General features: G+C 35.7%; 3 protein-coding genes and 1 pseudogene across 5 annotated transcripts; 1 reads left to right on the forward strand and 3 right to left on the reverse strand.

The window, feature by feature from the left end:
- Positions 1–2,802: 2,802 nt before the first annotated feature.
- On the forward strand, positions 2,803–4,406 carry LOC125580585 (annotated as a pseudogene).
- A 69-nt stretch (positions 4,407–4,475) lies between these two features.
- On the reverse strand, positions 4,476–5,696 carry LOC106374236 (UPF0725 protein At2g20620-like). The gene is given in 3 exon segments (XM_022696095.2): positions 4,476–4,768; positions 4,862–5,150; positions 5,276–5,696. Coding segments are annotated over 3 exon segments (837 nt in total). The 5' UTR covers positions 5,614–5,696; the 3' UTR covers positions 4,476–4,558.
- Positions 5,697–6,039: 343 nt separating this feature from the next.
- LOC106375418 lies at positions 6,040–9,875 on the reverse strand. 2 transcript variants are annotated; one of them, XM_013815316.3, is made up of 3 exons: positions 7,683–9,875; positions 7,507–7,603; positions 6,040–7,137 (listed from the first exon to the last, which is right to left on the reverse strand). In XM_013815316.3, the coding sequence occupies exon 1, from the start codon at positions 8,940–8,942 to the stop codon at positions 7,821–7,823; it is 1,122 nt and encodes a 373-aa protein (XP_013670770.1). In that variant the 5' UTR covers positions 8,943–9,875; the 3' UTR covers positions 6,040–7,137; positions 7,507–7,603; positions 7,683–7,820. The 2 variants fall into 2 exon arrangements, with proteins under 2 accessions (XP_013670770.1, XP_013670769.1); XM_013815315.3 differs by lacking the exon at positions 6,040–7,137 and having other exon boundaries at positions 7,339–7,608.
- A 975-nt stretch (positions 9,876–10,850) lies between these two features.
- On the reverse strand, positions 10,851–14,412 carry LOC106375420 (protein KAKU4). 2 transcript variants are annotated; one of them, XM_013815318.3, is made up of 12 exons: positions 14,067–14,412; positions 13,678–13,718; positions 13,286–13,356; positions 13,097–13,191; positions 12,930–13,021; positions 12,577–12,759; positions 12,272–12,413; positions 12,101–12,138; positions 11,945–12,005; positions 11,746–11,844; positions 11,531–11,672; positions 10,851–11,441 (listed from the first exon to the last, which is right to left on the reverse strand). In XM_013815318.3, the coding sequence occupies exons 1-12, from the start codon at positions 14,323–14,325 to the stop codon at positions 11,126–11,128; spliced, it is 1,539 nt and encodes a 512-aa protein (XP_013670772.2). In that variant the 5' UTR covers positions 14,326–14,412; the 3' UTR covers positions 10,851–11,125. The 2 variants fall into 2 exon arrangements, with proteins under 2 accessions (XP_013670772.2, XP_013670773.2); XM_013815319.3 differs by having other exon boundaries at positions 11,945–12,002; positions 14,067–14,411.
- Between the last annotated feature and the right edge of the window lie 1,858 nt (positions 14,413–16,270).

Below are 16,270 nucleotides of genomic sequence, written 5' to 3' on the forward strand. Positions count from 1 at the left end.
ATTGTTGTTTTTTGATTTATTTTAGAGTATTTTTTATTAGATAGGATAAGTGTGATTTAAATGGTTTTATGTTAGATATAGTTTTTTATTTCTGTTTTAAATTTTTTTTTTGTTTTGTTAGGCTTTCAAAAATAAAAAATATTCTAAAGAGAAAAGAGAAAGAGGAGAGATTATTCAACCAAGGGGCTTAATAGAGAGGACTAAAGAGGATGGAGGGACCGAGGACCCCTTTTAAAAGAGATTTGTCTTTTTGAAGGGTGGAGGAAAAGAAGGACAGGGGAGAGAGAGGGAGGAGAAGGGAGAAAGGGGATGGAAAATAGAGCAGGAGGTGGAGGGAGAAGAGGAAAAGAAAAGTTCAACGTAGAGAGAATAGGGGATAGCATAGTGTGTTTTGTAATTTTTTTTTGTTTTGTTGATTTTGTTTTTTTATTTTGTTTTTTTTTTTGTATAATTTTTTTAGAATTATAGATTATATATTCATATGTGTATTTTAATTAATTTTGTGGTTAATATATTATTAAGAGGTCAAGTATTTGTGTTTTTTTTTTTTTTTGATTTTGTCTTTGTTTTTGTGTTTGTTTTTTGATGTTGCATTTTTTAAGCTTTTGATAATTAAGGTGTGATGGATTATGCATTTATAGTGGACAAATTTTCTATTTTTGGTGGGTTTGTCCAGTGGTTTTGTTAGTCATAATTATACATAATAAAAGGAAAGTATAAAAGATAATAAGAAGAATACATAAAATAGAAAGGTAGGAGAGTGGGGGGTAGTAAGTTGCGTAAAGTCTAACTTATTTTTTTAAATTTATTATTTTTAATTTTTAGATTGTTTTTTTTTTTATCTTTTTTTATATATGAAAATATTATATAACACTTTTTTTTTACATTTTTTTTTTTTCTGTCTTTTTTCAAAGTATTTTATATTATTTTTTTATTCCATAAACCTTTTCAAACTTTTCTAGTAGTCCTTCTATTTTGTTATAGTTCTTTTTGCTTCTTCATTTCCTAGGGTATTACAAGAAAAAGGTAAGGGGAGGCAGGAGGGGAGGAGGTCTGTTCAAGAATCTTCGGCGACCACTCGCACAAGAGAGTTTTTGGTCAAATCTTCCACAGCAAGTAAGTGTCAACAAGATTGTGAGGTTTAGTCTCAACATTCGTTTACACTATTTTTTGTTCTAAAGTTTGCGTCTTTTTTATTTTGTGTTGCCTCTCCGTCTCAGATTCTAGGTCCCAGTTCTCTTCTTTGTCAACTTTTGCGCTTTAGTGTACAAAGCTACACTATTGTATTCGCAAATTAATTTCTTTTGTCAAGATTCACAATCACAAATGGGAAGCAGAACCGTCACTACTACTGAATCTAATTTTTTTTTATAAAACATCTGGCAAAATCCATAAGATATTTAGCAAACAAAAACAAAACCCATCCCCATAATATTGATGTAGCTTAAACGGTCAGGTTGGAAGATTTATTTCGCATAACCTCTCTTAGAAACCAACTTGATTCTTTTTTCTATTTCATGTTATTTCTCGTTTGGTTAAAAAGATTTCATTTTTCTGTTTCAGCTGTGAAAACAAAATTTTCAATTAACTTAACATTTTTCCTTGATGCAAAAAAAAAAAAAATCCACTGTCTTCCGCTAGAACAAAGCTTTGAATTTAAATCATTTCAAGAAAACATTTTTATTTTATAAGGGCAACATATTTGCTTTAAGCCACACAAATACATGGAACGGCACTGATGGGAAACAAGGGGGTTTTCTATGGTTTTACGTTTAAAGATACATTGACAATGAAGACATAGTAATAGTTTAATTCCTCTATAAACCCGCTGTTAATAGTTTGCTTTAGTGACCCCCACCCATGTCAATAGAAACCAAAGTGAACCAAGCACAAACCAAACATACCAAATTGGATATGTATTTCAAATAGAACCCGAAAACAATAATAGAATGTAGGTATGTCCTCTAATGAATTCAGTTATCCAATCAAACTAACTGTTCTTTTGGTTACTACCAAAGACTGTTTCTTTGCTCAAGTTGCTTACACATTCTTTAAGGAACGTGTAATATAGATAATTGTAAACATAAGTTACCTCTAGTAGGATACTTTTGTCATGTCTATAATGAATCAAGCTATATATATCTCTGCACCAGCGTCAACCCCAAGATCTTTCTTCATCACACTTTGTTGTTATAATCAAAATTTCTACTTGTGTGATGAAGTTGGTTTTGGTTTCAGCATGATAAATAAAGTATGATTTAGACTTTTGATAATCACTTTGAATGAAATTTTATGCAGCTAGCTAGCTAAGGAGAAGAAGAAGAGGCAATGTCAGAAACTGGAGAAAGTTCAGACCAAGCAGAATGTGCACGTGTAAGTAAAGGAAACTGAATAGTGGCCCTGATGCATCATGCATGCATTGATGATTGTCATTATTTATATCTTTCTAATTCCAAATGATGAAAGAAAGACAACACAAGACAGAGTCATATATAGTTGTGGATCATTTGTTGTTTGTTTAACAAAAAAAAAATGTTGTTTTTGTAGGTACTTCCGGAAGAAGTTGTACGTGTACTTGACGAAATCATCAAACTGGTTCACCCGCAATTTCAGGCAGTAGTGGCTGATGTCTTGCAACTGGTGCCGCAAGATATTTTGGCACTCATAAATGAAGCAAAACGTGACTCCACGGTCAGAATCATCGAGTACATTGACAAAACGAGTGCAGATATCAAACATGTAAGATATGCAACATGGGTTAGACGTCGGGTAAGTAAATATCTTTGACTCACTTGATTTCAAATGGTTTTCCAGTTTATAACTTTCATTTATTTTTGGTTTGATTGGCAGCTGATACCAGACTGTTTGAAAGGTAAGGAATGGCAAGAAATCATGGGAGAGTTGAGACACCAGCGGGATCACGGTGAGTTTAAACACATATATTTATATATTATTATACAATTTTGTCTTAAAGAAAATATTTAATTATTTGTTAATGCATGATGATTGTTTATTCTTTTTTTTTTTTGTGCTGCAGATGTATGTTGGGCTATTGTAGTTAGCGAACTTATAAGGGCAATGAGAATAATCGATGGACGTCAGACAGACAAAACGATCAGATACTCTCCGCAAGATTTGATTGATTTTTCGGATAAAGAGAAACGAAGAACAGAGCAGAAATCAGGTCCTGAATCTGATAAAAGGAATGGAATACGTAGTTGAAAATGGAATCCAAAGGGAAGAAGATAGGCCTTTCAAAGGATGTCCTGAAAATGTTGCTGAGCGTAAACCATCCGAGTTTGCTTATATAGAAAAGATTTGTGAGACTCCGTTCCTTGGAAGATGCGCTTCTCCAACTGGCACACCATCCCATTGGTGCAGCCTTGGCAATGTTTCAACCTGAATACAGAGAAATTGGGGAAAAAGTAAGTGATCTTTCTTTTTTTGTTTTCTTCGTTTGTCGTCCATATATATATATGTATACTGTTGAAGAAGTTTCAGTACTGACTTTAGAATACTTTGGTTTCTTATCAAAACGTTTCGTTGGTTTGCATGCTATTTCTCTAATGGCCGTGTATGAAGATGAGAATGGAGAAAAATATATTCTTGGAAGAGCTAGCCATGGGGATGACTTTGGAGATCATGGCTGAAAGATACTTGATAATATTCTTCTGAATATTCTCTAGTTTGTTATACGATTGTTACGTAACTGATGGGAAGATCCCTAACTTGTAGCTATCCCTTTGTACTTTAAATATTGACGTTAATACAACTCAAAGAAGGAAGGGAAACTCATACTCTTTCAATGGCTACATCAGAATCTCATTGTAAGCTATGCTTCTTTACATACCCACTCCCGGTGAAGCAATTGACGACAAGTTTTCAAAATACTTCTCCAAGCCGGCGCCACTTCTTAGCAGGTTTTCCTACCCAAAACTACTATCTCTGAAGGATGAGGAAGCTAAACGTGTGAAGCATGCAAAACAGATTAGTAAGAAGAAGTTTCATGACTCTTTTTTTTTGTTTTGTTTTAATTTACTTATTTTCACGCTCCAACAAACGCTTAATTGTTTTACAACTGACTGATACAGGGCATGGATGATGATTAAAAAACGACTGATGGAAAGAAACAAACAAGGCGTTGACAACCAGTTTATTTTTTTCTTCTGTTTTGCATATGCAGCAAACCCTCTTTGTCTGAGCGGTTGATACATGGTTTTTATTTTATTTTTGCTTTATCCAGCTTAGCTTGTCTTCTAAGCAGATTCTCCGGAGTATTTTTTAAAAGTTTGCAAACAACATTGTTCCTTCCAACTCGATTTGTTATATATCTATCTGATTAATTCTCCTGAGAATTGGTTATTTAAAGTTTGAAAACGAACTAAATCATCTCTTAAACATTTAACATCCAAAGGGAAAACAAATCATGCTAAGTTAGCTGACTTTGGTCATACACACAATAATAGTTAACTTAAACATGAAAAGATCAAATACATTAAAAAAAAAAAAACACAGGAGAGGAGGAGGACAACATTTCTTTCTAGATCTCAGCATGACACTACTTTCCCAATATGCATGTAACTTCAAGGCACATGTGTCCTTGTATACCATCCCTTGTTTGCCTTATTATAGCTTTGCACTCATGACCCCTGTGGGTTTTGAAAGTCATGTAGAAGATTGCATTACTCGACTTCAGCTTCATACTCGGCTCCACATCTTCCTTTGTACGCACCACTACTTTCTTCACCTTCAACGGCAAATAAGTTTCCTGCAAGACAGACAGACACGGTCAAACAAATTTTTTTTGTTGAAACAAGGCAAGAGTTTAGGAATGAACAGTCACATCTCCTACTCTATGTACCATGTCGGGCCGCTCTGAGGACAAAGCAATTTCAGCGTAAAGATTAAGCCATTCGTTATCCTGCAGTTCTGAGTCCTTCACCTGCAATTTTTGAATGAGACCCATAAACCACTCACTACAGCAGCTCTCACATATAATGAAAACTCGGGCATGGAACTGAAGCTTATTAGGTCCGGTAAGTGCATCATCATCCTGTAGCCAACTGGGCATCACACCTGTGTAGAATTTATCTACAGCATTAGGGTCCCATCGCCATAGGGAACCTCGTGCTTGTCTATTTCCTGTAACGTTTTTTCTAAAAATGATTACTCATATCCAACAGAAGACAGCTATGATCCTAGAGAATATGAAACAAACAAGTAATCCGCAAGTAGGAAGAAAAGAAAAATTTTACTTGTTACAAAAGAAAAAAAAGTTACTTGAGGAGGCTTAATCCTGCATTGTTTAGTGATCAATCTCAAGCGCTCTTTATTCTCGGTGGCAGAATCCCAAACACAGGTTTGGAAAGCAACAAGAGAATGGTTGTTGTCTGGATCCACGGCCTCCAAAGTAATATAGTAATTGACAAATGAAACGGCTTCTGCGTTAACTTTCTCTACAGCCCTGAATTGTAAATTTGTCCCCTACAATCATATTTCGTAGCCAGAATCTTCTTCTTTTACTGGCGGTGCAGAAGACGATTCCACCTTCAGCTCATCCAGACACAGCTTGGCCTCATCCAGCATTACATCGTACATCTTTCCGATCTCCATCTAATTGCAACCAAACTTGTTCAGAGCGGACACACTAGGGCTGTCTCCTTTTCTTTTCTTTTCTTTCCGATCTCCATCTAATTGGAACTGCATTTCCTTCATTTCTCCAAACCATGTTTTGGTTCAGCTCTTCCAATACATATTTGCTATTATATTTGGATGTACCATCAACGTATAATATCTGAATACAACATTTAGATGTGTATTCAAACTTGTTCGTTTTTATAGTTTGTATATGTATCAATGTCCAAATGTTATGTTTTGTTTTTCAAATTTTATAAGCATTTGAATGCTACTATTTAAAAAACTAAATCGACAGAATTTATATTACTAATAATAAATAAATTATTACATACACTGGCAACAAAAAAAAAATAGGAATATGTTATATCTCAGGAGATCCAACTACAAAATTTGATAAATATCAGCGATCAAAATTTACAATTATTAAAATACACAATGAAAGAGAATAAGTCAAAAGGTAGAGGCATTCAATAAGAGAAAGGTTTATGGAGAAGGCAGCTCTAGCTCCTCCTCAGCTAGTGGTAAGAAGATAACAGAACTACCTGATGAAGAGAGACGTCTTGTCTTTAACCCGAGAGGAGGTTCTGTTTCAGATAGTAGACGGGCAAGACATTGCATTTTGAGTGTTGACAGTCAGAGATCAGTAAATAGAGGTAGTAACCGCATGAGATTCTCTAACTGAGGGAGTGGTGGAAATGGTTTATCCTCTATTACAACAACAGATATGTCCCAGACTGAAACATCAAACAACAACCTCAACTCTCCTCTCTCTTTGGAGCTGTTCTCTGGTTTTCCAGAACTTGGTCTCTCTGGTTCCTTATCGGGTCAAGACAGTTTTCACAGTTAAAATTTAGATGGGATCTCTGACGTGAGTATTACTTGTTACTCCACACCTTAATCAAATTTAGATGGGATCTCTGATGGTAACATGTCCTATGAGGTTTGTGTTCCCATCTTCAAACCCGCCTTACGTTCTGATAGGTAGTTATCTTAACTCTTTCTCTTTTGAATGAATGCAGGAACTATTAGCTTTAGAAGAGAGAATTGGTACAGTAAGTACTGCTCTCACTGAAGAAGCAATATCAAAGTGTTTGAAAACAAGCATCTATCAGAAGAAACCTTCAAGTTATGGGTCTATAATTTTTTTTTGGTTCACAGGAAGAGTATACAATAGGTGATGAAGTTGGGAGGCTATACTATTTGAAGTATGTGCCAGAATGGTTGCGGATGAAGAGTTGGTGCCCAATCTGCAAAACCACTGCAGAGACCTCCTCCTCTAAATAACCGTCTTTCTCCTCGTTCCTTGTAGTATTTCTTTCAATCAGAGCCTGTGAACAACAATGGAACCCGCCTAAAAAGGGCTTCACCATTTGCTTTGTGTACATATACAAATTTCACACCGGCTTGGCTTTGACTCTCTCTGGCCTGTATCCTCTTTAACTCTCTTTTATCTAACGACACAACTTCCTGTGTGTGTTACTTCCGCTTCTCGCCTATTGCCTGTTTATTTCCGTAATGTAAAGCAGGTAAGACGCTAAAGATGTCATTTGAAGAACAAAGATCTCATCTTATATCATTTAATCTCGGTCAGTATCTTGAAAAGCAACAACGAACCTGGTTATTTGGATCTCTTGATGAAAATAAGTTTTGTGCAGGGACAACAATGTTCTCACTAACATGATAGCAAATTAACACCAGACATTGAGGACTATTAAAATAACCTTTTTCATTGAAACGGGAAAACAAAAATGTAAAGTAAATGCAGGTAAAAGTGACGTCAATGTCTTTTCAAAGCTATAAAGTTTAAACAATTCTAAAACTATGTTACATACACAGCAATACTCCAGATATTACACGACTATTTTGTACCTTGCTCCCACCTCAAACCCAAAGTTATCTCTTCCAAAACTCTCTCCCTTGATTCCCTTATCAGCCTCACAGATCTTGAAACTCGCTGGGATGGCCACTGATCTTAACAACAACACGTATTTTGCATTCAAATACGGTTCTTTGAGCTCTAGCTGCATTTGGAAATATCTACTAACCTGCCCCGAGTCTGCCGCTGCAGAACATAGACGTGTCTCTCAGCCATCAGCTCCACTACACCAAAACCAGTTTCTTTGGGAACAAGAGCAGCTTTACTCAGACAATTTGCAACATCCAACATCCCCAAACATTTTCATTCACACCCCTTCTCGCTCCTCAAATGAACGCATGGAGATTTTCTCCAGAAGCAGTGGCCAGTCTTCGCCAAGTTGATGTGGATTTAGCTCCATCGCAGCTCTAAAATCAAGCAAAGACACCGGCTGCTGCTGTTCTTGCGTTATCTCAGACGGTTGGTTACTCGGCCACATCCCATTCGCAATCTTCTCTCGGCTCTGCGGTTTGTCTAAACTTTGGTTTCCAGGCTTGGACCGAGCTCCAGACAAATCAACGCATGACTTGACCAGTTTCTTCAAGTACAAGTCCAACATGTTATTTAACATAGTGGAACACTCCGCTGAAACCCCTCCTAGACCCTGTGCTGCTGCAATACTCTCCATCCTTTTTCTCAGCATCTCTGTCTCTGATAATCCACCACTGTCATAGCAAGTTATGAAGTCACCCTTGGTTGACGCTGGAACTGTTCTCCGGGTCCCACTGAATGGAATAATCCCTAGAGGTGCCATTACAGGATTCTTGGAAAGAACCAATCTACCTCGCTCCTCTTGAGCTACATCATCATCTCTGATAACTTGTGCTGTGACCTTACCTTTACTATGATAAGGTAATGGACCGCCTCGTTCACCAGAATCTGGACCTGAACTATGATAAGCAACAGGTCCAACGTCACCGTTCTCTTTATTTCTATTACTGCTTTTGTCTTCTCTCCAAAGTGGCTGATGCAACTGAGTATCAACCTTTCCGTTAGGCCCAAGTGGACTAGGCCTATCACACGTTCCAGACCGAACCTTGTGTAACGCCCCATTTGACAAAACCGGATTATGGTTAGGGATGAGAGATCCGCTTTGTTGAGGTCTATCTTCTTTCCCAAGCACCAAAGATTTGGTTTTTTGAAATGATGGGGATTTAGCAAGAGATGCATTCTTCAAGATGGAGTGAATCAGCTTGTTGTGTAGAGGAAGATTCTCCCTTCCCAAAAGACGGTGACATGACTTATCAAACTCAACCTTGGTAAGCTTCTGACTCAGAAACCTACCCAAGTAATAAAAGTATCTTCTGGATCTTTCAGCCCCAATCTTCTTCACAATATGCAGTTTCAGCTCAGCCAGATCAATCCTGTGATGATCTTCAGCACCTTGCATACTTCTCTCTCTTTGTGCTTCTTTCTTCTTCTTCAAAACTAGAAACCCGATGGAAACAATCAGAGGCTAGTTACCCTTCACACCAATACATCCAACTCATTAACTTATTATAACTTCTCATCCAGAAGCATTTCAAGAACTTAGCTGAAGGCTTTTGCTACAAATCCAACCCTAGAACTGGTAAATCTAGGAGCTGTACAATGCAAATCCAAATCTCATATCCTCCTCCCAAAACCAAAACCCTAGAGAACAGAGATCATCATCATCATCATCATCTACTACCCAGCTCACACTAACAACCTTAAAGTTTCCACCTTTGGCTGATTCAGTATCAGGATAATACTACAAACCCTAGCGCTCAAAAGTTACCAACTTCCAAGACGAAACTGAATCAGAGCAGAGCAATCCAGCATTTCTCTTTCACGCCCAATTCGTAAAGCTAACAACTTTGAGAATTACAGCTGGAGCAAATCGAGATCAGTGGAGTTTGAGGAAGAAGAAGGAAAAAAAGATTCGAGCTTGAGAACAGAGCAACGAATTCGAAATGAAGCGAGGGAATGAGGGAAGCGGGACCCCAAGCTTTGGAAGCAGAGATACAACAACAAGTGTTGTTGGAAGATTGAATTGAGAGAACAAAAAGGAATAACCTTGTTTTTTTTTTTTGCCCAAGATTGACCCAGAAATTCAGACAAGCGACAAAAAAAAGAAGGACCGAACACAAAAAGAAGAAGTAAACTTGTTGTTCCGACCAAACACAAATGATTTCTCGGCGTCGTCGTGGGCTTTGTTCGTATTTGCCCTTTAGAAGCCGAATGCTTTTTTCACTCTTCTTTGTTTTATTAAAAGCATCGATCGCTGCTTATTGGGTTTTTGTTCGTTTTCTTCTTCTTCTTCTTCTTCCTCTTTTTTTTATTCTGTCTGTTTTTTTTTCTTCTCTCACTTTCTCTGCTTATTGTACTTTCTACCTATGTTACATGGAAACGGAAGCGGGTACGTGGAAGCGGAAGCGTAAGGAAGCGCAGAAGCGAGATTTTTTAAAATATTAGGAAGCGGGTACGTGTTGGAAGCGTATATCCATATTTAAATATATATATATGCAAAAAATTTAAAAAATTAGGACTAAAAATTATATGATTTAAATTTGAAATAAAACATTTATTCATTTATAATAATTTTGAAATGATTTTATATTAAAACTGTAAAAATACACATAAATTATGTTTACAAAAAATATTATATTAATTATTTTTAATACTTCATAAATAATTGACACAATATGTTTCAATATGTGCTATATCTTTAATAAAAAATCTCAATGCATAAAGATAATTTATAGTATTATTTTTGATATTTGTATATTTATAACTCAATATTCATTACTATTATTTTTTTTTTATTTTATATATATTAAAACTATGGTTTTATATTTTATTGATATACATTGTATTTTTTTTTAAAAACGGAAGCGTGATTCCAAAATGGAATCATAAGCTTCCAACAGGTTTTTAAAGAGAATATTTTAGAAACGTTTTGGAAGCGAGATTCCGCAAGCTTCCACGAGGTTCCGATTCCGATTCCGGTTCCGAAGCGGGAAGCAGACGTCCAATGAAGCTTCCGTGCAACGTAGCTTTCTACCTTGGCTTAAACTAAGTTGACATAAGAAATAGATAGAACCCATTTATGCATCTTGCAGTCTTCTGATCCGAGAGTAATCTCATCTACTATTGATACTAGGTACTACTACATCGGTGGATCATGTCTGAATTTCTGTTGAAAAGTAGTTACACAAATTACAATTTATAAGACTGAAGATGATTGTGTTACTTACTTGTTAGTGCTTTGAGATTTGTTCCCAACAACAAGTGCTAGCCTTTTTGGTCAACAATTTTTTTTTTTTATATTTGAAACTGAATAAAGAGTAGAGTATTGAATCTTCAAACAGTAAAGCTTTGTCAGCTACAACATAAACATTAAATAAACAGAGACACAGTTCGACATCACTTCCACAAGATCCTCCTAACTCGAATACTACAAAAGAGTACAATAAACAGCCTAAAGAGATAACGAAATGACATTTGATAGACAAACAGAGTAGGACTGGTACCTAAACATACATGTCACATAATCCTAACTCTCCTACTGCACTGTGTTTCTTGTGTACAGCTCTCTTCTTACAGTTCTTTTTATTTTCCCCGTCCTTTGCCTCGAACTCCTCTACATCTTCCCCTACCTCGCCCTCGTCCTCCTCTTCTCGTGGGTTGCGCCAAGACCTTGCTAGTACCAGGGCTGCTACTTGCTGAGTTTGAGTTCGGTAGAGACTGGTCTCCCGGGAGCCACTCTTTCTCATGCGTGCTTGAACTGTTATGCGAGGCGCTAGAATCGCTATCATTGTTTTCCTTGCTATCAATCGCACCATCTAAGCCATTCCCTACGGTGATATCATCACCAGGAGTTTCAACTATAGGCTCGGAAGCCTCAGCTTCCATTGCCACTGGTGAGCTGAAAAAAGAAGGCACTTGTTATCTTATGTCAAACCAATCATACAAAGAAGCCAGTTTTTTTAAAAGAGTAATTTTTTTTTTTTGCACCTAGGTGATGAAGATGGGAGACCGTTGGCTATAGGATGTGTTGCACCTATATCATCATCAGCTTCCTTTGATGTTTCAAACACATCCTTTGGGATACAAAAGCTCCCGGTTGGATCCAAAGTTGCTCCAGGAGCCAAGACAGCTTTATTAATATTAACAAGTTAATAAAGAGAACCAACCACAAACATCATCCAAAACCAAATCCAAGATATTACCATTTGTGGTCTCTCCAATAGTTGAGCTAGGCTGGATAAAGTCATTACTCACATCATTGGAGACATCAACACCGGTTCCTTGTGTGGAGACAACTCCACCTTAGCAGAAAAGGTTAAATACATGAGATGGACTATATGAATCGAAGATGAGAAAGTGTATATAAGAAGGAAAAAAAACGGACGAAGGGATATAACTAACGAGATCTAGTGTTGTGTATAACTCTTGTTTCTTCAACGGCTTGATTAGCTTCCGTAGTCTTCTTCAATCAAGTAAAATACAAGGGAAGAAAGAAAAGATTAAACCTCCAAGTTCGTTCTTGCTATAGAGACACATAGTGTAAAGGGTGCGTGATACCTGATTTGGTAGGACCACGCTTTGCTCAATCTGTATAGCTGAAAAAAAAACAGAAACAAAAAGAGTTACTACATGTAAACCAGAGCAGAAACTACTTTCAGCTTTATCTCATGTTGCCATATACTGAAAAACACTTATTTACACATGAGAATAAAAAGGAAAAAAAAACACCTTGAGCACCTCCATCAACATTCAATGATGCTACACTACGAGGGGATACAGTTTTAAGCATTTCCTCTGTTGCTTTAGCTCTGACTTTGCGAATTTCATCTTGAATATTCCATGTAGGATTCGAACGGGATCTCCTTCTCAGCTGCATTTTGGTATCCAAAATCAGAATGCATATGCATAACTTTGAGAGGAGTCATAAGACATACATAACGGTATGCAACTTCTTCTTTTTTTGAAAACTGGACAAAGAAAAAACTCAAGACTTTCAAACAATGTTTTGACCAGAAGATGAGTATGCACTGCACCTTGGAAGAGGAGAAGTTTCCAGCACTGTAAGGAAACGGCGTCCCTTCCTTAATAAGTTGCATCCCTGCTGGTGATGGTGAGCGAAACTCTGAAGTGTTCGCAGCTGGAGATCCCCATGGCAGACGAGATCTCATATATGACTTGGCCACATCCACAGGCGATCCACCACCATCTTCAGTTGCCTGGAAGTTGAAAATAAAAACTGAGGTGGTTATCATTGTCTAAAGCACATTGGAGAAGAAACTATAAATGGTGGAATTGGTCAAGAAAAACTATCAGAAGATGATTTTTTTTTTTTTGCGAGCACATGATAATACTTAAAACTACTCTAGCTAGAGAGATCTGAACTTACTATAGACTTTGAATTTGATGCTGATTTCTTCTCCTCCAACCATCTTTTTGCTTCCATGACAGCTTTATTAGACATTTCACCCACATCCACCTCTGAGAAAGAAAAAAAGCGAGAAAATGTTATCACATAGACTAATCTCGTCTGCTTGCACAAGATTAGTTACATACCATTATCACTATGCCTCCCCTCATTAGGAGTGGGGACACTGGGATGATCTACAACCCTCGCCTTGATGATATCTATTAATCTATCGCCTTCTTCCCTGGAACAACATACAAATCAACAGCTTAACAAGCTCCTCATGAAAAAATATTACAGATTTATTTTCAACTATATGTCTAGACACTTGTAAATACCTTGCAAATGTTTCTTGCATGAGAAGCTGCTCAATTACACGCTTAGAACCGAGTCTTTGGATGGTTGATTCCTGAAGGTCATATTAACACAAGAACACATCATAATCGCTTCACATAAACTGAAATAAGACTTCCATCAAAAATTACAAAGTTGAAAAAGTCAACTTTGTGTACTTCTACAAAACAATCAAACTGGTGAAAAGGTAGACTCAGCACAAAACCATATCGAAAATTTTCAAACTAGAGAACCTTTGGTAACACCATACACTAGGCCAATATAGCTTGAATCAGTTCTGTGAAGAATGAACTTGGAGATTACAGGCCAAGGGTCTCTAAGTAAATTTAAAACAAGGCATAGCATAATCACACAAAACGAGTAAGGTGGTTAGTACCTCAACCATTGTTTCATCTTCGAGAACATCCTCATCATCACCTTCAATATCAGAAAACAAATGAAACCTACTTCAAAAGAGTATAAGGAAGAAACAAGCAGGATGATGGGTGGAACATAGTTAAACCCGTATATGAAAAAAAAAACATTAGAGCTTGAGAACTAATACAATGATTCACTGCAATTAAGTGACATTAATGAAGGAAATAGAAAAAAAAGGTGGAAGCTTTAAATCAAATTCACATTTCAAAGAAAAAGGGTTGGTTTCAGATTCCGAGTTTCCGACCAAACAAAAAAACCGAAATTTCCAAACTAATCTTGTCTGAATCTAACGAAAGTATTCATTTTTTTTTGCTTAACCGAATGAATTAAGGCAACACATATATATACCTGAAGATGAATCCTCGTCCTCGGAAGAAGATGAGGAAGATTCAGAGAAGACGACGGAAGAAATGAATTTCCCGGCGCCGGAGGCAATCACGGTGACAGGTTTGTAAACGAGCCTGGAGATCCAACTAGGGTTTTGCTGAGGAGGATCTCTGGATCTTGGAGCGGGGCGGTCGTACGGCGTCTTGACGGCGAATCTCCGGCGAGGTCGAACAATCTTGCCTCCGGATTGAGGCTGACGTGGTCCGGCGTCGGAATCCATGGGAGAAGGCAGAAGGGAGAAAGTGAGAGAGTTCGTTGATGTTTTTTCTAGTTATTTGTCGTCTTCTTGTTCTCCTCCCTCTATATTTTTTTTTTATCTGTTTTTTCTCACCCCAGTTTTGTTTCCTAATTAACAGGGCTGCGGTTAGAATTACTAATCTATACTATACTAAAAGGGGGATATAAGCTCCTTTTAGAGTGTCCACGTATGCATAAAAAATCGTCCAATCAGAGAGCCCGAAGTTGCCACGTCATCTCATTTATTTTTTCGTAAAAAATAAAAAAACAATGCAAAGGAAAGGATCGAACCCGGGTTAGTATGATATAAATATAAGGCATATACCACTAAGCCATTGAAACTTTTTGAACACATATACAAGAATCACTAAATATGTAATCACAAACTCTTATGTACATTTACAATAATATGAATTCAACTTTCAAGACTCCGATACTTAGTTTTGTAAAAAAAAAAAATAAGTGACTAAGCTAATATATTCTTTGAAAGTGTTAGAACATTGACAAATATGAAAAATCATAGTTTTTTGTTTTCGTGACAAAGCTAAGAATTTTGTAAAAGTAAGTTTAACATATAAATTTTCGTGACAAATATGAAAAAGCATAGATTTTTGTACAATTTTGACAAAACAACTCAAAACATAGTTATCTAATGTCTTAATAAAATATTCTTTTAGGGTGCAATAATTAAATTGATACTAAAAGGGGGATATAAGCTCCTTTTAGAGTGTCCACGTATGCATAAAAAATCGTCCAATCAGAGAGCCCGAAGTTGCCACGTCATCTCATTTATTTTTTCGTAAAAAATAAAAAAACAATGCAAAGGAAAGGATCGAACCCGGGTTAGTATGATATAAATATAAGGCATATACCACTAAGCCATTGAAACTTTTTGAACACATATACAAGAATCACTAAATATGTAATCACAAACTCTTATGTACATTTACAATAATATGAATTCAACTTTCAAGACTCCGATACTTAGTTTTGTAAAAAAAAAAATAAGTGACTAAGCTAATATATTCTTTGAAAGTGTTAGAACATTGACAAATATGAAAAATCATAGTTTTTTGTTTTCGTGACAAAGCTAAGAATTTTGTAAAAGTAAGTTTAACATATAAATTTTCGTGACAAATATGAAAAAGCATAGATTTTTGTACAATTTTGACAAAACAACTCAAAACATAGTTATCTAATGTCTTAATAAAATATTCTTTTAGGGTGCAATAATTAAATATATCAATTCAATAAATTTAATAATTTATAGACAAAAGAATAACACAACAAATTTTGAAACATTTGTTTAACCTATCGATTTCTTTTCATGAGAATCCAACTAAACAAGTTAAAAAACCATTAGATTTATTTAATTACCATTTTATTCAATTTTGAATAATTTCAAACTGTAATAATGTATCTTTTGAAGTTACAAAAAAATAATGTTCTTCCTTTATTACACTAGCATTATATATAGATTACATATACACAAATAAATATAATATAACAACATAAGCTTACTTTCCCTAATTCATATGAAAACTTTTTAAGTTATCCACCAAAGCAAATTAATTAAATCAATCAAATTGTTAGAATACAACAAATTAATATATAATTTTATTTTAAATTAAATTATTTAAAAAGTGTATTTTCATTAAAAACAAAATAATAAATAAGTAAATTTGATTTGATGGTAATTTTTATGACATATATATATTATGCGAAAGAAATATAAGCTTAATATGGAAAAAATCTTAAATACAAAAAACTCTAAAATTAACAAAAAAAACTAATAAAATAAAACTATGATATCAATTGAAAGCTTCTTAGACAATATTAATAAAATATTTAAGCGATAAGTTATTTCAAGATGTTTAAGAAATGATGGACTTAAATGATACATGAACTATAAATAGTAGTACTTTGTA

This window comes from Brassica napus, chromosome C1 (assembly GCF_020379485.1).
Source record: "Brassica napus cultivar Da-Ae chromosome C1, Da-Ae, whole genome shotgun sequence".
Lineage (NCBI taxonomy): Eukaryota > Viridiplantae > Streptophyta > Magnoliopsida > Brassicales > Brassicaceae > Brassica > Brassica napus.

Excerpts from the sequence above, each read along its gene's own strand:
- LOC106375418 (XM_013815316.3), bottom strand. The coding sequence starts at position 8,942 with ATGCAAGGTGCTGAAGATCATCACAGGATTGATCTGGCTGAGCTGAAA.
- LOC106375420 (XM_013815318.3), bottom strand. The coding sequence starts at position 14,325 with ATGGATTCCGACGCCGGACCACGTCAGCCTCAATCCGGAGGCAAGATT. Across the intron at positions 12,139-12,271 it reads TGTTGATGGAGGTGCTCAAG|CTATACAGATTGAGCAAAGC; the intron begins GTGTTTTTTTTT and ends TTTTTTTTTCAG. Across the intron at positions 11,442-11,530 it reads CTCCCATCTTCATCACCTAG|CTCACCAGTGGCAATGGAAG; the intron begins GTGCAAAAAAAA and ends TTCTTTTTTCAG.